This window comes from Oncorhynchus keta, unplaced genomic scaffold (assembly GCF_023373465.1).
Source record: "Oncorhynchus keta strain PuntledgeMale-10-30-2019 unplaced genomic scaffold, Oket_V2 Un_contig_2440_pilon_pilon, whole genome shotgun sequence".
Taxonomy (NCBI): domain Eukaryota; kingdom Metazoa; phylum Chordata; class Actinopteri; order Salmoniformes; family Salmonidae; genus Oncorhynchus; species Oncorhynchus keta.
Genome location: NW_026283886.1, coordinates 455,581 through 481,861, shown reverse-complemented (window position 1 = coordinate 481,861; position 26,281 = coordinate 455,581). Strand labels below are relative to the sequence as shown.

The 26,281-nt window shown below is 43.8% G+C and overlaps 2 protein-coding genes across 2 annotated transcripts; one reads left to right on the top strand and one right to left on the bottom strand.

The window, feature by feature from the left end:
* Positions 1 to 3,653, top strand: LOC127922038 (uncharacterized). The gene is made up of 4 exons (XM_052505617.1): positions 1 to 303; positions 553 to 646; positions 777 to 864; positions 2,285 to 3,653. Exons 1-4 carry the CDS (start codon positions 99 to 101, stop codon positions 2,897 to 2,899), a joined length of 1,002 nt encoding a protein of 333 aa, XP_052361577.1. The 5' UTR covers positions 1 to 98; the 3' UTR covers positions 2,900 to 3,653.
* Positions 3,172 to 25,935, bottom strand: LOC118392675 (leucine-rich repeat protein soc-2 homolog). The gene is made up of 10 exons (XM_052505616.1): positions 25,678 to 25,935; positions 21,228 to 21,426; positions 10,338 to 10,491; positions 9,359 to 9,907; positions 8,734 to 8,883; positions 6,036 to 6,137; positions 5,135 to 5,293; positions 4,819 to 5,021; positions 4,518 to 4,613; positions 3,172 to 4,169 (listed from the first exon to the last, which is right to left on the bottom strand). Exons 2-10 carry the CDS (start codon positions 21,417 to 21,419, stop codon positions 3,999 to 4,001), a joined length of 1,776 nt encoding a protein of 591 aa, XP_052361576.1. The 5' UTR covers positions 21,420 to 21,426; positions 25,678 to 25,935; the 3' UTR covers positions 3,172 to 3,998.
* Positions 25,936 to 26,281: the final 346 nt, after the last annotated feature.

Here is a 26,281-nt window from a genome sequence, read left to right as displayed (position 1 = left end):
TCTGATGTAGGCAGTGGCACTTGCGAATGTGAGGTGAGGAATGGTAGTATGTGGTACGTGTGCACAGTCTGAACTGTGGGTGGAAGCAATATGCCTAGATGCGACTAGTCTGCGGGCGGAAACCAACACGAAGAAGAAGAAACGAAGGGCGGAAGAGACGAAGTGCACTCCGTTGTGGTCCCTTCGCAGTGCTAGCTAACATGGATGCTACAATGGAAAACATCGAACACACGCTACCGCTATACTCAAATAATGCAAAAAAGAAAAGTAAAAAGAAAGTGAATTCAGAATACACATACAAATGTAAGTAGTCAATTTATCCTTTATATGTTTTAGGACTACAAATGAAGTAAGGAACTCCGAGCTAGTTAGCAAGAAAGCTAGCTAACGTTACCTACAAAGGGGACATCATGGCGCCTTGTCTCGAATACTTGTTCAAGCAGATGCATGCGTAGACATCAGACCACATTTGTCCTATTAGTCAAAATGTGAATGTTATTTAATTTCAATTACATTGTATATGTAGTGATTTAAAACATGTATTTATTTCAGTGTCTGAATATGAAACAATGGACTTTGTGAAATTGCGCGTATCAAATCGCTACATGTTTACGGGGAGGAGAAATGCCTCTCGACTGGCCTGGAGGTGAGTTCAGATACTTACCCGAGATCCTCCCAGTACACGTTTTTTCATTTTTACCTGTCATGGAGACGAGTCAATGTGTATGTTTTGAAATCGAAATGATCATTGTGTACCTTTTTTGTTGTTGTTGCAGGGCCATCCTCAAACACATGGGCTTGCAGGGGAAGATGACGGCCAGTCAGGCAATGAAAAAATGGGAAAATCTGAAGAAGAGATACAAGGTAGCAATTGCATCCTACATACACTACATATCCAAAAGTAAATGGACATCTGCTTGTCGAACATCTCATTCCAAAATCGTGGGTATTAATATGGAGTTGGTCTTCCCTTTGCTGCTATAACAGCCGCCAACATTGCTGTGGGGACTTGCTTCCATTCAGCCATGAGCATTTGTGAGGGCGGGCACTTATGTTGGCTGATTAGGTCTGGCTCGCAGTCTACATTCCAATTCATCCCAAAGGTGTTTGATGGGGCTCAGGGCTCTACAGGCCAGTCGGTTGAGGTCAGGACTCTGTACAGGCCTGTCAAGTTCTTCCACACTGATCTCAACAAACCATTTCTGCATGGACCTTGCTTTGTGCATGGGGGCATTGTCATGCTGAAACAGGAAAGGGCCTTCCCTAAACTGTTGCCACAAACCTGGAAGCACAGAATCGTCTAGAATGTCATTGTATGCTGTAGTGTTAAGATTACCCTTCACTGGAACTAAGCGGCTCAGCCCGAACCATAAAAAAACAGCCCCAGACCATTATTCCTGCTCCACCAAACTTTATAGTTGGAACTATGTATTTGGGCAGGATGCGTTCTCCTGGCATCCACCAAACCTGTCTGTCTGCCTGCCAGATGGTGAAGCGGGATTAATCTCTCCAGAGAATGCATTTCCACTGCTCCAGAGTCCAATGACTGCAAGCTTTACACAACTCCAGTCGATGCTTGACATTGCCCATGGTGTTCTTAGGCTAGTGTGTGGCTGCTTGGCCATGGAAACCCATTTCATGAAACTCCCTACAAACAGTTATTGTGCTGACATTGCTTCCAGAGGCATTTTGGAACGCTGTAGTGAGTGTCCCAACCGAGGATAGGCGATTTTTACATGATACGTGTTTCAGCACTCGACGGTCCTGTTCTGCGAGCTTGTGTGGCCTGCCACTTCGCGGCTTAGCCGTTGTTGCTCCTAGATGTTTCCATTTCACAGTAGCAGCACTTACAGTTGAACAGGGCAAAAATTTGACGAACTGACTTGTTGGAAAGGTAGCATCCTATGAAGGTGCCACGTTGAAAGTCCCTGTCCCTGAAAGTCCCCGTAAGTTCAGTAAGGCCATTCTACTACCAATGTTTGTCTATGGAGATTGCATGGCTGTGTGCTTGATTTTATTCACGTCAGCAACAGGTGTGGCTGAAATGGCAGAATCTGCTAATTTGAAGGGGTGTCCACATACTTTTGGCCACACTGTGTACCTCAGGATGGAAACCTCTGAAATGGACCCTTTAATAGGCATCCTTGTAAAGTTCTAAATAACCCTGTCCGAGAGACATCCTGTGCCTACTACTTTGTCCAAGCCTAACATCTACTCAACTATTCATCAAATCCTTCATTATCTGACTACCTACTAATACGTTTTATCCTTCATTTGGGGACAGGAGCTGAAGTACCCTCCCCCAGGGGTGCAGGTGTTCCCCCACAGTTGGCGTTGGTACGATCTGATGAGTGACGCAATGGAGGGGCGTCTGGCAGGCTCAGCCCCTATCATCGGCCCACTCCCCCCGGGCACTAGCGACAGTGATTTTCTCCCTGACGCCCGGCCCAGGAAGAGATCCATGATTGGCGGAATAGGGGTGATGGGGATGCACTGCGACCTGGATGAGATGGACACCGAGAGGGCGACGCTGGAGACCGAACGGGCGGCATTGGAGGGCGAGCGAGAGGTGATGGGGAGAGAGCGGATGGCGCTGGAGAGAGAGCAAGCAGGGCTGGAACGAGAGATGGCCAACCTGGACCGGGAGCGTGCCCAACTGGAGAGGGAGAAGGCAGCGGTGGAGAGGGAGAGGGGGCTGATAGAGAAGGAGAAAGCGCAGGTGGCCAGGGATCGGCTGGCTGTGGACAGAGACAGAGTTCTACTGGCGGAGGGTAGAGCAGCGGAGGAGAACGGTGCGGAAGGACAAAGCTGTAAAACAGGAGGACAGAGGGTCGTTGGGTCGTTGGAAAGAACCGAGAGATTCCTCAAGATGTTTGAAAAGTTGGTTGAACGTATGTGAAGAACAATTACATGTTTGTTTACACTAGAATAGACTATTCAATTGGAAAGTAATTGGATATAATTTGTATTGGTTTTATTTTCTATGAATGTACAAAGTTTTCAATGACAAATTCCTTTTATATTGCTGTTCAGAGATGCCTGTATGCCTATTGTTATCTGGGCTAGAAGTATTTGAACATTAACTGCCTAAACAGTTGTACTCAATGTGTTCATTCAAAATGACTTTGCAGCTACACACTTTACCGGTCAATTATCAATTAAAATGTTAAGCCAGGTCATCAAAACAACTTTATTCAATTGTGGTATTTCCATACAAAGCACACAATAGCAGGCTGTTTCTTCTTGTTAACCCCATCCACACCCAACAACCCCCCCCCCTGCTCATACAATAGGCTTGATCTTTATTGAAATAGGCTATTGTGGTCATAACGATAACTTTGAAATGTAATATGTCAAATATTGCAGTTCATGTAAAAAAAAAATCAGAATATATTTTTATATTACAGTACAGACTTTACAAATGCTTGTTTAATTGCTTCTTTTATTGCATTGGTATTCAATTTAGCGTTCCAGTAAGCTTCAATTCGTTTATGCTAGTATAATTGTTTTTTTTAAATAGTGTTAGATTTCTGTAATATAATTTTTTTTTCCTTTACAAAAACATATTTAAACAATATTACTGGTTGTCGTTGCCAGTCATGAACAGACATGAAACAATGTTCGATTGTTGGATCAATAAAATGTCACATTTTCATTGTCTTTTTGTTTGCTTCAAGTTGCTGAACAGTTTGGCTTTTGACAAAAAGATATCTGGTGTGTATTTGTGTGTGTGTGTGTGTGTGTGTGTAGGAATGAGAGATACACACCATCTCTCTCACTGTGTGTTATGTATGCGATCAACAACTGATCAGATTTAAATTAGGGAAGGTAGGTAGTGTGTTCCGGTGTTTACTGTATGTGCAGATTGCAAATGAACTGACAGACTGGACAACTTTTAGGATCTGTCCAGTAGGTAAGTGTGTGTATGGTATGTACATATGTCTCGTAGACAATGAGTTGAGCTGTGTAAAGATGCGTGTGTATTGATCAGTGTGTGGTTAGATGTGGGCACCGATGGGGACGCGGGGCAGACACACATAGGCCTGTGGGGTCCTGCTGAGGTTGATGGGGTTGCCGTCCAGGCGAATGTCCTCCAGTGCGTTCCTGATGTAGTTGAAGTCTTTCAGGTTGCAGAACGTGTCCTCGTGTATCATCTGAATATTGTTGCGCTGGAAAACAAGGCATTGGAAGTCTAAGAAAACACTTCGAAACAACACATTCATTAATGTATGGGCCTTAAAAAACAATGCAAGACGAACTAATGCTTGTTTGAGATTCTGCACAGGTCTGACACAGTGCTGGAGAAAAGTACAGTTTAAATATACAACAATTTCCCCTAATAACTGAAACTGATGGAGTATTGGCCAGAATGTTTTGAAACAGCTTGCAGATAGAGGGGATATGGTGGTCAGTTGAGCAAAAATCCCTCTAACCACCACCAGTGTACAGTATGGAGGTAATCCTATAGTTCTCACATCACCCACAAGAGGGCATTAATGAGGCAGGAGTGCAGGTACCTGTAGGTGCAGAGAGCGCAGGCTGTCCGGTAGGGGCACAGGGATGTGGTCGATGTGGTTGTCTGTTAGGTACAGGTACAGCAGACCCGTCATGTCCTAAACAAAACACAGTGTTTACATTTAGAGTGGAGTCATTTATGCCAGACAGCCTCTCAATACATACCTGTTTTTGTTTCATCCCAGCACTCACACATGATTCAACTCATCAAGGGCTTGGTGATTAGTCCATTAGGGGAATCAAATGTGATAATGCTGGGAAAAAGCAAATACATTGTTTGTAATCCTTGCCAGACCTACATACCTTGAAAGCCTCTTTGTGGATGCCTGTGGCGCCAATGTTGTTGTGGCTGGCGTCGATGAGGGTCATCACGGGCGGAAGGGCAGGCAGCTGTGACACGCCGTTCTCACGGAGCACCAGCTCCTCCAGCACGGGCAGGCCGGAGAACGCATCATCGGCGATGGATGCAATCTCGTTGGCGGTCAAGTCGATCCTCTTCAGCTTGTCTGCAAGAGAGAGAAGGTAAAGTACTCAGACTGTTCCACGTGGTTTCATTAATTGAAACAGCCATTGAACAGCAGGAAATCTCACGGCTGTGCCTTTAACATGTGACACCTACTCATCTGAGCAAAGTCGCCCTTGTTGATCTTGGTGATGTGGTTGTAGCGGGCGTAGAAGTGAGTGGTCTCTTTGGGGAGAGGCGGCACGCTCGTCAGCTTCACATCATCACAGTAGACAGAACCACCCAGACAGGTGCACAGCAGGCAGGTAGGCATACCTGGGACAGACAGACAGGACAAGGAAGTAAGAAGGAGGTAGGCGATACACTTGAGAGAACAGTTGATAGGTCTGAAATGTTGTGTGATGAAGTTTAGGCCACCAGCCTTCGATGCAGTAACAATGGGTTTGTAGAATGGTGGAGACGTGCACTCAGTGTTGATATGATTTGTTTGTTTTACCTCTTGCATCAAGAAATGTTGTCAAGCCTTGATTGGATGCAGCTTTTGATGTGACCAAGGTGTGCACATTATGAGGGTTGTTGCTGAGGTGCTATGGTTGAGGTGTAGTGCATTCCCAATGTTAGACATATTGTGTTAATGGTGTTCGGGACAGGTTATAACACAGGCGTTTGGTGAAGATGACGATAACAGATGTTACAGACTCATATCGTAGAGCAACTTGATAGTAAACACACGATACAGACAGACACATGACAGTGCTTGTGACAGGTAAGGACAAGACATTGTGTAACGGACATTACAGATACATATGGCTTCAACACAGTTTGTGGTCAGTTTTAACAGGAGGCACATGAGATTCAATAACCCTATTCAATCAAAACCAGGGTTTCTGGGGTGAAATGGAAGAGACAACTCGTATAAAGATACGAGAAAATAGGTTTCGATATGGGAATGTGATAGACCCCATATACTGTATAGTGAAGTAGAATAGACCCTATAACCCCAGAAGCCTGGTTACAGGTTTTGATTGAATAGTTAGTGTTTGTGCTGGATACTGACCTTTAATGTCCAAGTCAACCTCTGGCAACCCAGAGCCCCCTGAGCCTACTGTACCTCCAGACTCCTGAGGGGTTTTCGGAGTAGTCAGGAGCACTTCCTCCTCTTGTTAGAGATAGAGATGAGGAAGGAGACAGGTTGGAAACAGCATGGACAGTGACACGACAACAAGTGCTGTTTGCCACAGTGAGAAGTCACAAATAGCAAGGGAGTTATGTTGTTGTCGTTGTTTATGACACATTTAACTGATTAAATTAGGTAATAGTTAAATGGAATCTTGTGAATGGATTTTGAGAGTTAATCAAATGATGTTATGTTGATATATGTTTAATATAAATACAGTTGAAGTCAGAAGTTTACATCCACTTAGGTTGGAGTCATTAAAACTAGTTTACATCCACTTAGGTTGGAGTCATTAAAACTAGTTTACATACACTTAGGTTGGAGTCATTAAAACTAGTTTACATCCACTTAGGTTGGAGTCATTAAAACTAGTTTACATACACTTAGGTTGGAGTCATTAAAACTAGTTTACATACACTTAGGTTGGAGTCATTAAAACTAGTTTACATACACTTAGGTTGGAGTCATTAAAACTCGTTTTTCAACAACTCCACAAATGTCTTGTTAACAAACTATCGTTTTGGCAAGTTGGTTTGCACATCTACTTTGTGCATGACACAATTCATTCCAACAATTGTTTACATACAGATTATTTCACTGTATCTCAATTCCAGTGGGTCAGAAGTTTACATGCTGTCTTAGTATTTTGTGTTTTCTTTATTATTTTGGTCAGGCCAGGGTGTGACATGGTTATTTATGTGGTGTGTTTTGTCAAGTTTGTTTTTGTAGGTTATGGGATTGTGGTGTAGTATAGTTGTCTAGAAAAGTCTATGGTTGCCTGGAGTGGTTCTCAACCAGAGGCAGGTGTTTATCGTTGTCTCTGATTGGGAACCATATTTAGGCAGCCATATCCTTTGAGTGTTTCGTGGGTGATTGTTCCTGTCTCTGTGTTTGTTTGCACCAGATAGGGCTGTTTTGGTTTTTTCACGTTTTGTTTTGTTCGCTATTATCTTTATTAAAGATGTATCGAGATAACCACGCTGCATTTTGGTCCTCCTCTCCTTCACCGGAAGAGAACCTTAACACATGCACTAAGTTGACTGTGCCTTTAAACAGATAAGAAAATTCAAAAAAATGTTATCAAGGCTTTAGAAACTTCTGATAGGCTAGTTGACATCATTTGAGTCAATTGGAGGTGTACCTCTGGATGTATTTCAAGGCCTACCTTCAAACTCAGTGCCTCTTTGCTTGGCATCATGGGAAAATCAAAATAAATCAGCCAAGACATCAGAAAAAAAACTGTAGACCTCCACAAGTCTGGTTCATCCTTGGGAGCAATTTCCAAATGCCTGAAGGTACCACGTTCATCTCTACAAACAAAAGTACGCAAGTATAAACACCATGGGACCACGCAGCCGTCATACCGCTCAGGAAGGAGACGTGTTCTGTCTCCTAGAGATGAACGTACTTTGGTGCGAAAAGTGCAAATCAATCCCAGAACAACAGCAAAGGACCTTGTGAAGATGCTGGAGGAAACAGGTACAAAAGTATCTATATCCACATTAAAATGAGTCCTATGTCGACGTAATGTCCTCTGGTCTGATGAAACAAAAATATAACTGTTTGGCCATAATGACCATTGTTATGTTTGGAGGAAAAAGAGGGAGGCTTGCAAGCCAAGGAATACCATCCCAACAGTGAAGCACGGGGGTGGCAGCATCATGTTGTAAGGATGCTTTGCTGAAGGAGGGACTGGTGCACTTCACAAAATAGATGGCATCATGAGAAGGACAATTATGTGGATATATTGAAGCAACATCTCAAGACATCAGTCAGGATGTTAAAGCTTGGTCGCAAATGGATCTTCCAAATGAACAATGACCCCAAGCATACTTCCAAAGTTGTGGCAAATGGCTTAAGGACAACAAAGGCAAGATATTGGAGTGGCCATCACAAATTCCTGACCTCAATCCCATAGAAAATTTGTGGGCAGAACTGAAAAAGCTTGTGCGAGCAAGGAGGCCTACAAACCTGACTCAGTTACACCAGCTCTGTCAGGAGGAATGGGCCAAAATTCACCCAACTTATTGTGGGAAGCTTGTGGAAGGCTACGCAAAACATTTGACCCAAGTTAAACAATTGAAAGGCAATGCTACCAAATACTAATTGAGTGTATGTAAACTTCTGACCCAATGAGAATGTGATGAAAGAAATAAAAGCTGAAATAAATCCATTTCTACTATTATTCTGACGTTTCACATTCTTAAAATAAAGTGGTGATCTTAATTTACCTAAGAACTTTTACTAGGATTAAATGTCAGGAAATGTGAAAAACAGAGTTTAAATGTATCTGGCTAAGGTTTATGTAAACCTTCTACTTTAACTGTAGGTACATTGGAACAGTGTTCTTAGCTGGAATTGGAGATTCATACTTGTCAACCACAAATCCTTTGAAAAGCATGTCTTGACCAGATTATTTGGTCACATTCTCCTGTCCAAATACGGACATGGCAGCAGAGCATGCTTTCTGCTCAAAGTTTCTCAGACCTTTACCGCTGTTATCCTTACACATATGATACGATGGGTTAATACCATAGAGATCTGTTTTCTTATTGTTTCTTTATTTGGTGGTACTGACCTTCAGGGTCAGGGATTAATGTGACCTCTGACCCACCAGAGTCGGAGTCCCCAGGCCCTGAGGCCCCTGAGGTGCCAGAGGCCCCAGACTCCCCAGAAGCACCCGATGCCTCCTGGGGGGTAGTGTCAGGAATGAGGGGCAGCTCCTCCTCTTATTAGAGCCAAGGGAAGGGGTTAGGAGACAGGTTAGTGCTTCTCGTGGGATGGGATGGACTGTCAATCAACAATCATTCAATCAGCCAATCAATCAATCATTCTCAAACATGGTTTGACAGTGGGTTAGGTTGACAATGAGTAGGAACCTATGGTATGTTATGCAATGACAATGGTAGGACAATGAGTGATGTTTACAATGACAATGGTAAGACAATGAGTGATGTTTACAATGATAACGATACTGTAAGTGACAAAGCAAGTAGCAAGTCACAAGAAAGCATTATCAATCCACATTTAACCAGCACAAAGCAGTTAAATGAAAGGGCAAATTTAGAAATGCAATGAAATCCCATATAGTTTTAGCTTATCAATCAGTGCTTGGAACTGTACTAGGTTCACAAGGCCACTATAGGCCCAACCAACTATCTGTATACTTCTACAGTGTAGTCTGTATAAGTATAGGTACTGACCTCCAGATATAATTATTATTCCTGAGTCCCCGGAACCTCCAGAACCTCCAGAACCCCCAGTACTGGAACCCAATATGACCCCGGAACCCCCTGAGCCTAGGAGGGTGCCGGATCCTCCAGAGCCCCGGGAACCAAGATCTCCGGAACCCCCAGAACCTCCAGAACCAAGGTCCCCAGAACCCCCAGAGCGTCCAGAACCAAGGTCCTCGGAACCCACAGAGCCTCCGGATCCAAGGTCCCCGGAACCCACAGAGCTTCCGGATCCAAGGTCCCCGGAACCCACAGAGTCTCCGGAACCCACAGAGTCTCCGGAACCAAGGACCCTGGAACCCCCAGAACCAAGATCCCCAGAACCTGCTGAACCAATTTCCCTGGAACCCCCTGTGCCTCCAGAAGCAAAAAGGTCCCCAGAACCGGAAGCCAAAAGGTCTCCAGAACCCCCAGAACCTCCGGAAACCCCAGAGCCACCGGAACCTCCAGAACCCGTGGGACCCCCAAAGTCCCCGGAGATATGAAGAATGTCAATGGGACTCAGGCGCAGCTCCTCCTCTTGTTAGAGACAAGATTAGGTGTTAGAAGAGACAGGTTAGAGCACAGTGGACCATGATTCAGTTTAGGGCTAGTGAGTCATGTTTACAACGATGATTAGGAGACATTACAAAAAGTTAATGAGATTTATGGTTGAGTACCACACATTTAACTAATGTCAGGCAGTTAAATGGAACTCATGCATTTGGAAATGACGAAGGATGATTGTAAAAAGGGGTCGATTTGCATGGGTAGGCGTTAAGAGGGAAGGTTGTGTGTTATGTATCACTGTCAGTACTGGACACATACCTTCGTCTCCCTGTGTGTATGGACTCATAGTGTGAGGTGACAGAGTGGATGTGCTGTGGGTGTGTGTATACAGACCTCCATGTGTATAGGCTCATAGTGTGAGGTGACACGATGTATGTGCTGTGGGTGTGTGTATACAGACCTCCCTGTGCGTCGGGGCCCATGAGTACCCCAGACCCCCCTGAGCCTTGGGGGATGAGCTGGGGTGTTAGGGGCAACTCGTCCTCCTCTTCCTCCTCCAGTGATCCAGGGCCAGGGTAGTTATAATCCAGTGGGGCCAGTGTGCCAATCTCTATCTGTGGGAAAGACAGCGACAGAGGGAGTCATTGCTAATGCAGGAGGTGCGCCACCAGAGAGCGCTAGAGACCACCAGAGACCGCCAGGGACAACCAGAGACCGCCAGAGACCACCAGAGACAACAAGAGACCGCCAGAGACAACCAGAGACCACCAGAGACAACCAGAGACTGCCAGAGACCACCATAGACAACCAGAGACCACCAGAGAGCGCCAGAGAGCACCAAAGAGCGCCAGAGACTACCAGAGACCGCCAGAGACAACCAGAGACTGCCAGAGACCACCAGTGACCGCCAGAGACAACCAGAGAACACCAGAGACTATCAGAGACCACCAGAGACAACCAGAGACAGCCAGAGACAACCAGAGACCGCCAGAGACCACCAGAGACAACCAGAGACCACCAGAGACCGCCAGAGACAACCAGAGACAACCAGAGACAACCAGAGACAACCAGAGACCGCCAGAGACAACCAGAGAGCGCCAGAAACTACCAGAGAGCGCCAGAGACCATCAGAGAGCGCCAGAGACCGCCAGAGACCGCCCGAGAGCGCCAGAGAGCGCCCGAGAGTGCCAGAGAACGCCAGAGACCACTAGAGAGAGCCAGAGACCACCAGAGAGCGCCAGAGAGAGCCAGAGACCACCAGAGAGCGCCAGAGACTACCAGAGACCACCAAAGAGCGCCAGAGATCACCAGAGAACGCCAGTGAGCACCAGAGACCACCAGAGAGCGTCAGAGAGAGCCAGAGACCACCAGAGAGCGCCAGAGACCACCAGAGACCACCAGAGACCACCAGAGATCACCAGAGAGCGCCAGAGACCACCAGAGACCACCAGAGACCACCAGAGATCACCAGAGAACGCCAGAGACCACCAGAGAACGCCAGTGAGCACCAGAGATCACCAGAGAGCAGTAGCCTCACTTACTGAGTAACCGGAGGTTTCAAAAGCCAACTGTCGCTCATAGACCGGAAGCTCTACGTCTTTTGGTCCAGCCGTGCAGAGTGTGAAGCACTGATTTTGAGTTCAATATCAGTAATCATCTCATCAGTACCCAATTTATGTCACAGGACAACGTTATGTATGACCATGCTCAATAGGCAATAAATCTTAACAGCGACCAAACAATAATTCAATATTTGGATACAACACGAGTAGCTAAAGAGTTCCCAGGAAAAGGACCAGGGACACGAGGACTTCTAGACATCCTGACTTCTACCATTCAGAGAGAATAGAAGATCCAGAGACAGTTATAGTATCAGTCATTCACAGGTGTAGCTTAACAGGGGCACCTCAGGGCTATGCTGTTTCACCTCTAACATTTATATACAGATGACTGAAGAAGCAACCAGGAACGGAGACACATCATTGTGCATGCAGATTACTCAGTCATGATAAACCTCCTAAATAATCATGACACTGGTAACGTCCAAGTAGTAGAGGACTTGGTGTATTGCTTAATATCTACAGGTGAATGTTGACAAAAAGTTGACGACATGAATATTGATTTGAGGAAGACCCTCAAGGGTTGACCTCCCCCCAAATATCCCAGCCAGCAATTGGAAAATGTGGATACAAATGTCTGGGTGCAATTTCGGACCACAAACTGAGATGAGAGAAGAATACAAGTGCAATCTGGATAAAGGCACAACATAAAGGGTTTTTAGTGGGGAAACTCCACCTTCCAACCAAGGAAACAAGACTATTCTCACCCTGTTTTACATATATTTTATTACAGATTTCTCACTGTTACCACATTCTCCACAGTCTGTTGGTTTGTAAACATAACTGTAAAATGTTTGGTCAAAATTAACAGGATTATTTACCTCGGCAAGTCAGTTAAGAACAAATTCTTATTTTCAATGACAGCCTAGGAACAGTGGGTTAACTGCCTGTTCAGGGGCAGAATGACAGATTTGTACCTTGTCAGCTCGGGAATTTGAACTTGCAACCTTCCGGTTACTAGTCCAACGCTCTAACCAGTAGGCTGCCCTGCTGCCTAGGATAGTGAGCATCAGTTCAAACATCACAGGTGTGGCACAAACCAACTTTTCGCCACTATATAATAGGAACGTCCTCTAAAAATGAAACATCATTTTCATTAAAGGGGAAGTTCAGTATTTTACAATTTTATGTCAGAAACTTCCTCACCCTAAAAGTAGTCTATGGATCAGGGGAAACCGTAATCCATGTTTGTTTTTTTACATTTGGAAAGACGTTTTGAGTGTGACGAACCATTCGACAACTTGTAAAATACCGAACTTCCCATTTAACTGACTGTTGTGGGTCTTCAACTTGGGGACGGCATAACTTGTTTATAATCTGTTTCATGTGGAATGATGACCACAGCAGGTGTTTGGTTTGTTTAGAAAGCAAATAAACAGTCACACTACAAGGTAGGCCTAGAAAATCTCCTAAACTCAGTCACATCTTATCCTGTTGACCTTTCACCTCTCCATGTTCTCACACTCCTCAGAACCCAATGAGGTGTGTGTGTGTCAGAATGTCAAAGCATTTCGGCTGAAATTTACCAAACAGACAGCCGAAATATTCAATGTCAAGAAGACATTTTGAAATCCTAACGGCACACTTTCCAGAAGCGGTCTTTGGCTGTAAGAGGGCACCCATAGTCTGTTCTGATAGTGCCCCACAGCAAAGCACGACACACTCATTGTTTTAATACCAGTTATGATATCAACTGCATCTTTCTACTGCGCTTTAAGCCATACATCTCACCTCCTAAACAAATGAACATAATGCAACACCTCCAACACAGCTGCATGTTCCTATGTTATGGAATGTGGAAGAGAGGGGTAAGAACTGTCATTCTTGCTTGTTTGATGTTATGTCTGGCCTATGCCACCTGACCACAGTGCATTTTCTTGCATGTAAAGCAAATATCTGAAAATCAGACAATAAAGAAATATCTACTCTCAACTAATGTTAAGAATGTGATAGATACTTCAAGGGGTACCTGCCTTCATTGTCCTTGCTGTTCAGCAAACCACCAGTAATTCCACGCAGTTCTATTATTAGCCACACAGGGGCGCTGAAACCCCACAATGTGCAAAAGGTAATATTTGACTCTCTTACACCCATAGGCTGATCCTATCTTCCAAAAGAGGGAATGGTCCTTGTGGAACCAAGAGACACATGGTAGCTGCAAAAATGCATATTTCACTCCACTTCTCTCAACCAATGTTGAGAGAAGCTGTCCATATACTTTCACTCCGTGTCAGGCAGATTCCTAGTCTGAAGGAGCCTGAGACTTACCTAAAGGCAACTCACCACAGATTCCTAACCTGAAGTAGCCTGAGACTTACCTAAAGGCAACTCACCACAGATTCCTAACCTGAGGTAGCCTGAGACTTACCTAAAGGCAACTCACCACAGATTCCTAACCTGAGGTAGCCTGAGACTTACCTGAAGGCAATTCACCACAGATTCCTAACCTGAGGTAGCCTGAGACTTACCTAAAGGCAACTCACCACAGATTCCTAACCTGAGGTAGCCTGAGACTTACCTAAAGGCAACTCACCACAGATTCCTAACCTGAGGTAGCCTGAGACTTACCCAAAGGCAACTCTCCACAGATTCCTAACCTGAGGTAGCCTGAGACTTACCTAAAGGCAACTCACCACAGATTCCTAACCTGAGGTAGCCTGAGACTTACCTAAAGGCAACTCACCACAGATTCCTAACCTGAGGTAGCCTGAGACTTACCTAAAGGCAACTCACCACAGATTCCTAACCTGAGGTAGCCTGAGACTTACCTAAAGGCAACTCTCCACAGATTCCTAACCTGAGGTAGCCTGAGACTTACCTAAAGGCAACTCTCCACAAAGTGTATGTTGCTGTATAATGAAATTCCTAAAAGTAGATACACATTTAGATGCAAGGAAAGACATGTACAGTAAAATGGGGACGTTTGTAAACGTAGCCACGTAGAACGGGTATGAAATTGAAAATGCACGTTTTTGAGAGTTTGGCAGTGACAGAGTTTAGGAGACAACAAGGTAGGCCTTTGAGTAGTCTTGCACAGAGTTAGTTTGCTTGCTGCTGATGCCCCTCCTCCTCCTCCTTCTCCTCCCCCCAAAAAGCAAACATACAAACTCGGAGGAAACGAGAGGCGAAAGCTTGGCTACCAAAAAAAAAAACAACTCTGGGAAACAATGTGGGAATACAAAATGTGCAGAGAGAGAGTTTTGAAGTTCCATAATGTGAAATAGAGGAGCTGATTTGAAGCATACAGATCTTTCTGTGCAGCACTGCCTTCTTGCTCACTCACAAATATTATTTTCTGGTCTCACCAATGCATCTCTTTAGAAACTTCACAACTCTAGAGAGATCTATGCATAATACCACCACTCTTCCAAACCAAGCTGTGTCACCATTAAACACGTCTAGAAACCAACCAAGGAATCCCATTTACCACAAAGTCCTAGCCTCACAGAATGGTTTATATGTTGGGTCATTGTCAGAGTGTATACCACACATGATCACCCATGTGGATGTAGTTTCTTTGCACAGGAAGAGGCTAAATGGGTTTGTCTAGGAGTCTTCTAGTTGTCAGACAATATCAGGCTTGTTTAGGTCCAAGAAGATATACACTGGAACCCAAAACTGGCAAATGGAATGAATAACTTTAGAGTATGTGTATTGGTACTCAATGCACATAGGGGTGAAGTGGTATGTTGGAAAGTGCTTCTTTACATATAAACAAGAATTTTAAGCAAATACAGTGCATTCGGGAAGTATTCGTACCCCCTCCGTTGTTTCACATTTTGTTACATTACAGCCTTATTCTAAAATGGATTCAATATTTTTTTCTCATCAATCTATACACAATACCCCATAATGAAAAAACATTTTTTGGTGTGGAATTTTTAGCAAATGTATAATAAAAAAAACACAGAAAATACCTTATTTACATAAGTATTCAGACCCTTTGCATTGAGACTCGAGATTGAGCTCAGGTGCATCCTGTTTCCATTGATCATCCTTTGAGATGTTTCTACAATTTGATTCCACCTGTGGTAAATTCAATTGATTGGACATGATTTGGAAAAGCACACACCTGTCTATATAAGGTCCCACAGTTGACAGTGCATTTTAGAGCAAAAACCAAGCCATGATGTCGAAGGAATTGTCCATAGAGCTCTGAGACAGGATTGTGTTGCGGCACAGATCTCGGAAGGGTACCAAAAAATGTCTGCGGCATTGAAGATCCCCAAGAATACAGTGGCCTCCATCATTCTTAAATGCGAGAAGTTTGGAACCACCAAGGCTCTTCCTAGAGCTGGCCAAACTGAGCAATCAGGGGAGAAGGGCCTTGGTCAGGGAGGTGACCAAGAATCCGATGGTCACTCTGACGGAACTCCAGAGTTCCTCTGTGGAGATGGGAGAACACCAATCAGGCCTTTATGGTAGTAGCCAGACGGAAGCCACTTCTCAGTAAAAGGCACATGACAGACCTCTTGGAGTTTGTCAAAAGGCACCAAAAGACTCCCACACCATGAGAAACAACATTCTTTGGTCTGATGAAACCAAGAATGAACTATTTGGCCTGAATGCCAAGGGTCACATCTGGAGGAAACCTGACACCATCCCTACGTTGAAGCATGGTGGTGGCAGCGTCATGCTGTGGGGATGTTTTTCAGCGGCAGGGACTGGGAGACTAGTCAGGATTGATTGAAAGATGAATGGAGAAAAGTACAGAGAGATCCTTGATGACAACCTGCTCCAGAGAGCTCAGGACCTCAGACAGACGCAAGGTTTCACCTTCCAACAGGACAACAACCCTAAGCACACTGCCAAGACAACGCAGGAGTGGCTTTGGAACAAGTCTCTGAATGTCCTTGAGTGGCCCAGCCAATGCCCGGACCTGAACCCGATCGAACATCTCTGGAGAGACCTGAAAATAGCTGTGCAGCGACGCTCCCCACCCAACCTGACAGAGCTTGAGAGGATCTTCAGAGAAGATTGGGAGAAACTTCCCAAATACAGGTGTGCCTAGCTTGTCGCACCATTCCCAAGACCCGAGGCTGTAATCACTGACAAAGGTGCTTCAACAAAGTATTGAGTAAAAGGTCTGAATACTTATGTAAATGTGATATATATATATTTTTTTTTAGTAAGTTAGCAAAAAATTATATAAACCTGTTTTTGCTTTGTCATTATGGGGTATTGTGTGTAGATTCATGAGGGAAAAACAATTTAATCCATTTTAGAATAAGGCCATAAAGTAACAAAATGTGGAAACAGTCAAGGGGTCTGATTACTTTCCGAATGCACTGTATGGGTTCAATGGCAGGCATATGGGACTGTACACACATGTACATCTGTATACATACGTTCCATCTGCCTTTGTGTTATGTCCTGTGTGTCTTTCTCAGGGCCCACTGCCGCTCTCTACAAAGGCCAACTTCTCTCAACGATGGCTTCATGATAACACAAGATACATTGCAGCCGCACTGCAAAAAATGTCAATCTTACGTAGATTTTTCTGTTTGAGATAAGGATGTAAAAATTACTTGTTTCTCTCACTCACCCAGAAAATGCATTTACTTTTTTTGGTTGATTTTGCTTTCCCAGGAAATACAAGATAATTCAGACTTGTTTCAATCCTGCCAGTGGACTAAAATAATTTACCTTGGTAAGACATCAAGTTAATGCATTCTAATGGTAAGAAATACAATATCTAGGTAAGATCAAAACATTTTGCAGAGTGCTTGTTTACAATATGTTGTCCATTGAAAGGCTTTCTGCTATAAAGCTTGGTGACCTAGTTACATGTGATGAAGGACTTAAACACTTTCTTAGCTCCCTGGGCTCACTTTTAGGGTTTAGCTAAGTGGGCTAATAGGGACATGTGGTGCCCAGATGACACGGGTTCAGCATGCGTGACCTATAAGTTGATGAAAACACTAATCCCTGTCCATGTGCAGCAACTGCCAATCACAAGGTCATAGGTCACCTGAGAGATCACAGGTACAACATTTTAGATGAGCTTGATTGAACTTGAAATTCGAACTTTTGGGACTATTCTATTGGTTCTATTGTAACAGAAAAAACTAAATGAAGTGCAGTTCAAGTATTTTAAAGTATTTTCCATACCTGGCTGTATTTGACCCAGGTCTGGTATTAACATCTTTAAGGACACCACTAGAGGCTAATAACAATCTGGTATAAACAGAATAAAGCTACGCATTTTTACTACATAACTTAACTTGTTTTCCACGAGTGGCCCCTGTCTCTAAAGCTGCTATTCTGAAGCTGCTTAGAGGTACCATTTAAATAGACCAAAGAGAGCATTACAAGCGTCTATTTGCATGTTGCTGATGCAATGTGACCTGTGACCTATTCACAACAGACACATACTCTACAGTGCTCTAAACCAAGTCAGCTCCTGTTCTAGGAGTGTCTGCAAAGAGCTTTAAATGCACCAGATCAGTAACTCTGGCCTTGGATTACAGTTTACAGGAGAAAAGTGTGATGCTTCTTAGGGTTAGGGTCAGACGAGCTGCAGAATTAAGAAAGGCAATAGAGAGCTGGAAATAGAAAGCAGAGATCATCATTGGGTCTCCTCTGACTTGGTGAGGGAGGACTCCTTCCAGTCTGCATGATCCCCTTTCCCACTCTACATCCTTATTCCTAAATCTGCCCTCTCACCCTTCAGTAGCCAACTGTATCAAGGGCAAGCGCTGCCACACACTAACAAATATTCTATAATCGCACTGAAAATGTTAATCATGTGAGAGCGATCTGGAGTATATTTTCCCCAGCACACACACCACTGAAGAGAAGGTCTGAAGGGAACTGCTGGAGTTTTTCCTGTCTTCTATCTACACTATTGTCAAGGGTTTGTTTTCTCCTGTATCAGTTTCTCTTTCCCCTGAATCATTCCAAGGCGTTTGGATTACATGCACTATACTCCATCTGTCCTGTTTATACTGAGAAGAAGAGTTTGAATTGGGACAATGTAAATGAGATGTAATTAGCTGTAATTGCTTGAAATAAAATGTGGTAATTTAACAGATGTGATTATCCAAAACAACACACACACACACACACACACACACACACACACACACACACACACACACACACACACACACACACACACACACACACACACACACACACACACACACACACACACACACACACACACACACACACACACACACACACACACACACACACACACACACTGCATTAACATCACCTTCCTCCATCAAACTGAGCCATTAGAACATGAGATTGCACATTGATAACCCAGCAGACTAATGAACGACTACAACATTGTTTTGTACACAGATTTCTCATGTCATAATAGCCAAATGTGCATTGGATTGTGGGACTGACTTGGATGGTGGCATACCACATCGGGTTCAGTTTAAATGGTTTGGCTCAAAGGGAACGAGTCGAAAATCTGATCCCGCTGTTGAGCCTCATGCCAGCTTGACATCTTTTTGGCATTGTGTCTTTGTTACAAAAGAAAATAAATGGGAACATTGGCTGAAATGGGCTGTTTTAGTGTTCTCTGTCCAAACCTGCATTGCAGACTAGTTGCATCACATCCAACTTGGGCCGTTGAAGGCTACTTCTGGCATGGGCAGCGCTCTCTCTGCTCACTCTCCTCTTTCCGCCATTTTGGACTCATTTGGGTGCTTTTTATTGTTCAGATTGTTTAATGTCCGACAGAACCCTCTGGCCCACTTACAAACCTTTGGGTTCTGGCTAGCACAGAGCAGTTTGGCCCATTTTAGCATACCGATGTCAGACCTGGGCCAAATGTGGGTTAGAATTGAACTTAACAACAAGGGCTATAATATCCTTTGCCACATAGGCCATCAGTATCTACAGGCTACTGTAGAAGGTACTAACACCTCTCACAAACAGCAACGCCACTCATTTACTTTGATCCATCTTGCCATACTAGTTCCATGTCTAATGTAGCTACATTCCTAATTGTATCCCTTCCCCAGCCCTTTATGAATACATTGTATGCAAGTGAGTTGAAAGGCTCGAACCCTGCAGCTGTATTTATTTATTGAATTTTTATTTAACATTTATTTAACTAGGCAAGTCAGTTAAATTCTCATTTACAATGACGGCCTACCCCGGCCAAACCCGGACGACGCTGGGCCAATTGTGCGCCGCCCTATGGTATTCCCAATCACGTCAGAATATGATACAGCTGTATTGCTCAATGCATACATTTCAATCTAACCCCCCAGCCCCAACACACAAGCACAATATTTTCATGCATGTTTTTCTTCTCCCCACAGTCAATTTGAAATATTCTGAAAAATGGCCAGTTTAAACCAGCAGTGACAGTAAATCAGATGTCTCGTTTTGTAACGTTGATAAATAACTGATCTAAATATAAATATCCAGGTGGTAACGGCAAGCTATAGGGCCTGCCCCCTATTGTGGATGAAGGGTTTGACCATGCAAAATGGCATCATGATGAACTGGATAATAAACCCAGAACCAACCAAGTAGTAAACCCAAAGCGGGGAAAGATACACCTGCTTTCAGAGAGATTGAGTACTTGAGTCTGACAATTGCATTGTATGCAAGGCTTTTGCATCCTATGGTCTATACTCCATCTGTCCTGTTCATTTTGAGAAGAAGAGTTTTAATTGGGCCAATGTAAATTAGATTTAATTAGATGTAATTGCTTGAAATAAAAATGTGGTAATTTAACAAGTGATTATCAGGAGCAACACACATGCCCACATGCCCACACGCACACACACACGCACACACACGCACACACACACACACGCACACACACACGCACACACGCACGCACACGCACACACACACACACTCTGCATTAACATGACCTTCCTCCATCGAACTGAGCCATTAGAACATTCTCTGAGATGACAAAATCTGCAAAACTCATCAAATTCGAATCACTCTCATTAGAGAAAAAAAAAGTTATGATATCATATACACATTGATAAACCAACACACTAATGCAAGACTACAGTATTGTTTGTAGTCTACAATCTAATCCCAAAGGGGGGGAATACACCTGCTTTCAGAGGGAAATTGAATACCTGACTGACTAACGATAAAGAAGATTTTCGACATAGATGAATAAAATGTCATTGTATGCATTATTCTCTGTCTGAAGGCATTGTAGCTGAGGAAAAATGTTCACTGAGCCCATCAAGTCATGTCTACAGACACAGCAACGGTAGTCTTTGACTCCGAATGCTAAACGGCTGTAATAGGCCTAGATGTAATCTAATAATTAGAGTTGAGAAGCATGGAACCTCTAATCCCACGCAACTCAAAACTCAACTTCTCCCTTCAACCATTGCTCTTCATAGAAGAGTTAAAAAGATGTCTCTCAAAAACGTTCAAGACTCCCTAGTTTCCGGGCACTTTGACATTGACACCTGAGTCAGGAAATGGAGCTAGCAAAGTGCAGGCAATATCAACCAAGGCAAAACAGTAATGTGATACGTCACATTCACCTTCAAAACATAGGATGTCTGTGATGTGAGGTTCCTTCCTCTGTCACCGACCTGTCATAACTGAGTCAGTGTAAGCTAAAGTATGTCTGCTAGTTTCTTTCATCTATTGTACCGGTTAGTGAATGTTTCAAGGACATGTGGATAGCGGGATACATTCTTAAAATGTTCAAACGGAGTCTGAGGTCAAATCTCAGCATCTCCGTCACCCATCCCTCCAATTCCCCCCCAGTATCTTACCTGAGGTTCGTCAATAGTCAGTCCATCTTGATAATCATTGACATTCTGATTCTCCAAATTCAAGTTTTCTAGATCCACATCATAGTTGGCGCTGTCGTATGTGTCGAAATCCACCTGCCGGGCAAATCTGGGGTTGGCCACCACTGCGTTGAGGACGAAGAGTCCCAATATGAGCCCCTCCAACATCCTCATAGTCCACCTGGAAACACAGGAAATGTCAACCAAGCACTGAACACAGAGAGCGAGATCATGAACCCTGAACCCAACCTGAACACTGATAAAGAAACATTTTGATGAAGCGTTCATAGTACACAAAGAAGACATATTGATGAAACTTTCAGTATATTTTATTTTACTGAGGAAAAGGGATTTTTATATATTTTTTTTACTGAGACTTAGATTCAAACATTAGCATAATCTTATGAACCAACAAGTGCTCAGCATATGTGGGATCTCATTCAAGACTGCTGGAAAAGCTATCCAGGTGAAGCTGGTTGAGAGAATGCCAAGAGTGTACAAAGCTGTCATCAAGGCAAAGGGTGGCTATTTGAAGATAAAATAAAATATATTTTGATTTGTTTAACACTTTTTTGGTTACTACATGATTCCATACGTGTTATTTCATAGTTTTGGTGTCTTCAGTATTATTCTACAATGTAGAAAATAGTTCAAATGAAGATAAACCTTTGAATGAGTAGGTGTTCTAAAACGTTTGACCGGTAGTGTGTATGGCAACGGCTGTATCATCCCATCCCCAATCTTCAGAGGCAACAAAGGAAGTCACAAATGACGTTGCTATGTCTTCACTAAATGTCAATGGTATTCCTACAATGCATATACTGTATATGCAAGCCTTTGAATTTCAGAGCGCCAACACACACGTTAGAAAGTCACATCTCTGCATTAGATACAGCTCTAATAGCCATGGAAACCAATCATATCCAAAGGAAAAGGATTTGTTTGCCCATGTTACAGTACCTGCACGGCAATTTCATGGTAACAGAGTGATGCTGAGACTAAAATGTATGTCAAACAAAAACCAGTAATTGTAAAGTTACACAAACCATACAGCTCAGTGGATGACTTATAACAATTTCCACAGAATGTTTTTACGAAAACACATTTACTTGAAGAACTTTGGTAACAGAATGGCGGCACCAACAGCTCTGCAATGTTCTTCTAGTAAAGGTTTTCTGTTGTTGTGTGGAAATCATTAAAAGTAGTCCTTGTGCATATGGTTTGTTTAACTTTGCAGTCATTGGTTTTTGTATGACAGATTTGAAAGAGTATCAGCATCACTCCGTTAACAACTGCTTGGGTGTGCTGTGGGTCCGGTTTGGACGTTTGGTTGGTAGAACACATTTTTGAGGTCAGGGAATTCAATATTCATTACCAAGGTACAGACAGCCCAAATAGAAGAATTATGAGTCCCCTAAATTCCCCTGAAACCTCCTTCCTTAAAGCCCAGAGCTCACTGTTGTAAGAGGTGGTGGCCATCTTGGTTTTAATCATTGGCTGCCTGTGGTGTGTCAAAGGTGAAGGGTCAGAGTTGATCTGGTAAGTGCTGCTGTACCTGCCATTATATTCAGTGGTGCCGTGGAAACATGTTTTTTTTGCTGAATCTTCCCAACACATTGGTTTACAAGGTGCTGGGAAATATGGGTTGTTTCCCCCTGTTCATTTTTGGGGCATTTTGTCCTACTGCTGAATCACCATTGTTTTTGATTCCCTACTAGAATATGTCACAACATTTTGACTATGTTATCATAAGAAGTTTTGGTTCACTTGAATTGGTGAACATTTATCATGTGTGCTTTTCCGCTTGTTGTGCAGAAAACTCTCTCTCTTTCTCTCTCTCTCTCTCTCTCTCTCTCTCTCTCTCTCTCTCTCTCTCTCTCTCTCTCTTCTACTTGGACGGGAGCTTTGATGCTAGCCTTCATACTTAATTCATCACGCACTCCACACAAACAGTAACAATGTCTGACAGGGCCATCTGTAGGTTATAAAGGACTATCTCTTGACACTATAAAAGACAAAATGCCAATTCCAGACAGACTGTTGGCTGTGAAGATACTGAGAAAAGAAAAAGAAAAGGCCAGTCTAAATGATGTTCAGTAGATCATTGACAGCTACATTCTGTAATGTGTAGAAGGACCAGACAGCAGCCTCTACAGTAACATAGGGCCTGACTTTGGACTGAATTGAAACAGGCCGGTCAAAAAAGGCCCTGGAAAACGAGAGGAGAGAGAGAGTCCTCTAGGCCGGCAGGAAAACGGAGAGCAAGGGAAGAGAGAGAGTCCTCTAGGCCGGCAGGGAAACGGAGAGCGAGGGGAGAGAGAGAGGAGTGTGAGAGACGTGGATGAGGCACTGGCCCTCAGGGTTAGCTGGAGAGAGTGAGGGAAAATATCACTGAGAGAGAGAGAGAGAGAGAGAGAGAGAGAGAGAGAGAGAGAGAGAGAGAGAGAGAGAGAGAGAGAGAGACAGAGAGAGAGAGAGAGAGAGAGAGAGAGAGAGAGAGAGAGAGAGAGAGAGAGAGAGAGAGAGAGACAGAGAGAGAGAGAGACAGAGAGAGAGAGAGAGAGACAGAGAGAGAGACAGAGAGAGAGAGAGAGAGAGAGAGAGAGAGAGAGAGAGAGAGAGAGAGAGAGAGAGAGAGAGAGAGACAGAGAGAGAGAGAGAGAGAGAGAGAGAGAGAGAGAGAGAGAGAGATAAAGAGAGAGAGAGATAAAGAGAGAGAGAGAGACAGAGAGAGAGAGAGAGAGAGAGACAGAGACAGACAGAGAGAGAGAGAGAGAGAGAGAGAGAGAGAGAGAGAGAGAGAGAGAGAGAGATAAAGAGAGAGAGAGACAGAGAGAGAGAGAGAGACAGAGAGAGAGAGAGAGAGAGAGAGAGAGAGAGAGATAAAGAGAGATAAAGAGAGAGAGAGAGAGATAAAGAGAGAGAGAGAGAGAGAGAGAGAGAGAGAGAGAGAGAGAGAGAGAGAGAGAGAGAGAGAGAGAGAGAGAGAGAGAGAGAGAGAGAGAGACAGAGAGAGAGCTGACTCGCCTCCTCGGCCTTCACAGAGGTTCTTTATGAGTCCATGTCCCGGCCTGTCTCAGCACTCACACTCGAAATTCCACAAGGTTTGTGGACAGGATGGCAGTGAGTTACGATTGCAAGGAAAACCTTCATTCTATGCGCACACACACACTTGCAGACACACACACACACACACACACACACACATACACTTAAACACTGACTCACACAAACACCACCCTCACAGAGACACACACACCTAACACACCTATCTTTCAGAAAGAACATTGAGTCTCTATTTTTGGGATGAGTGATGATTAAAAAATAAATAAATAAAAACGTATTTTAGTCATAAATCCATTCTTTGTTGATATGAGGTAGAGAGCCATCTAAATGTGGTTTTATACCTCTGCTATTTATAACAGCACACTTTCTACTCTTTATTGGTGCATAGAGGAAGGTCTGGGATCTGTCAGTTTTCAGAATGTCATGAAACCATGACAACGCATGGCAATGGTGAAAGAGGGTGAAAGAGGGACGATACTAAAGACAGAGGCTTGCTTTTATACACACCATCACAGCACACAGTGTGTGTGTGAGTATGTGCAGCCTTACAGACTGCCTCTGTGTTTTGCTTGGCTCTGCGTTGGACATTCCTGATATTCAGTGATTTGACAGTTTTTCTTATTCTTCCCAATAGCTGGAAGCAAAGCTGATTTATTTTTGACAGACTTACATACACAGAATTAGCAGTGAGACTAATTTGTGCAAATTGAAGAGCCAAAAGTACAGTCAATTACTGTACATTGAAATTCAGGCAAAATTGGCTCAAAATATGAATAGACCAATTGTCAAATATAATATCTCCAATCTCTTCAACCTGCTGATTCCAATCCAGGGTGCCATTTTCCCCGTCACCACAATGGTTACTAGAAGGGATCAAAACACTTGGTACAACGCGCTAACAATCCAATTAAAGGATCCAATCAGAACGTGCGTAACTTCATCCCTAAAAAGTACGTCAACCACTGCTCTGTTCAGTATGAAATTTGACATCGGATCAAATGTTAAGGTCCCAATTGAGGACGTGTCAAAAGTGCCGTCTCTACTCCTCGAAGTCACCTGCTGTCACCACAATTACCAAGCCAGTTGTGCACTAAGCAAGAAATAGGGAAACACTTAATAAATAAATAAATATATTTACTTGATATGATCAGACACTAGACATCCAAACCAAGAATAGATGTTCAAATCCCAAAGCAATAAAAAAATGGAATATCAAAACCTCTATCAGCAATTATCCAACGTGTCCATGCACTGCACAAACCCCTGTGAACAGCACTTATTAGAGGGGTTCATTTAGCTAGTGCCTTGCAAATCCTGCATACTAAAACCCATAGCCCATAGTAAAGATAGCACCCAGAAGGCTTACCTCTGTCGCCTGTTTTCTTGAATGGTCCCTTCAGCCGTGATGGAGATGCTGAGGGCTAGGGGACCTGGCCAATGGTGAGAGGTTGCTCACGGTGCCGGGAAGAGAGAGGGTGGGTGTGTATAAGTGTGTATGTGTGTGTGTGTGTGTAGGTGTGTATAGGTGTGTATGTGTAGGTGTGTGTGCTCTGGCAGACCAGAGCAGTGTGCCCTACCTTGCGTGTGAGAAGGTAGGCACTGAGAACGATCGGAGGGGAGCGGATTGCTTTTGGTCACTCGGACTTGGGCTGTGCACCCACCCCGTACCATGAACACTTTTCACACACACACACACACACACACACACACACACACACACACACACACACACACACACACACACACACACACACACACACACACACACACACACACACACACACACACACACACACACACACACACACACACACACACACACACATAGAGAACCTGCTATATCAACAGACACCAGATAGACACAGAGAGAGAGTGAGAGACAGAGAGGGACAGAGAGCGAGAGAGAGAGTGAGAGAGGGACAGAGAGAGAGAGAGAGAGAGAGAGAGAGAGAGAGAGAGAGAGAGAGAGA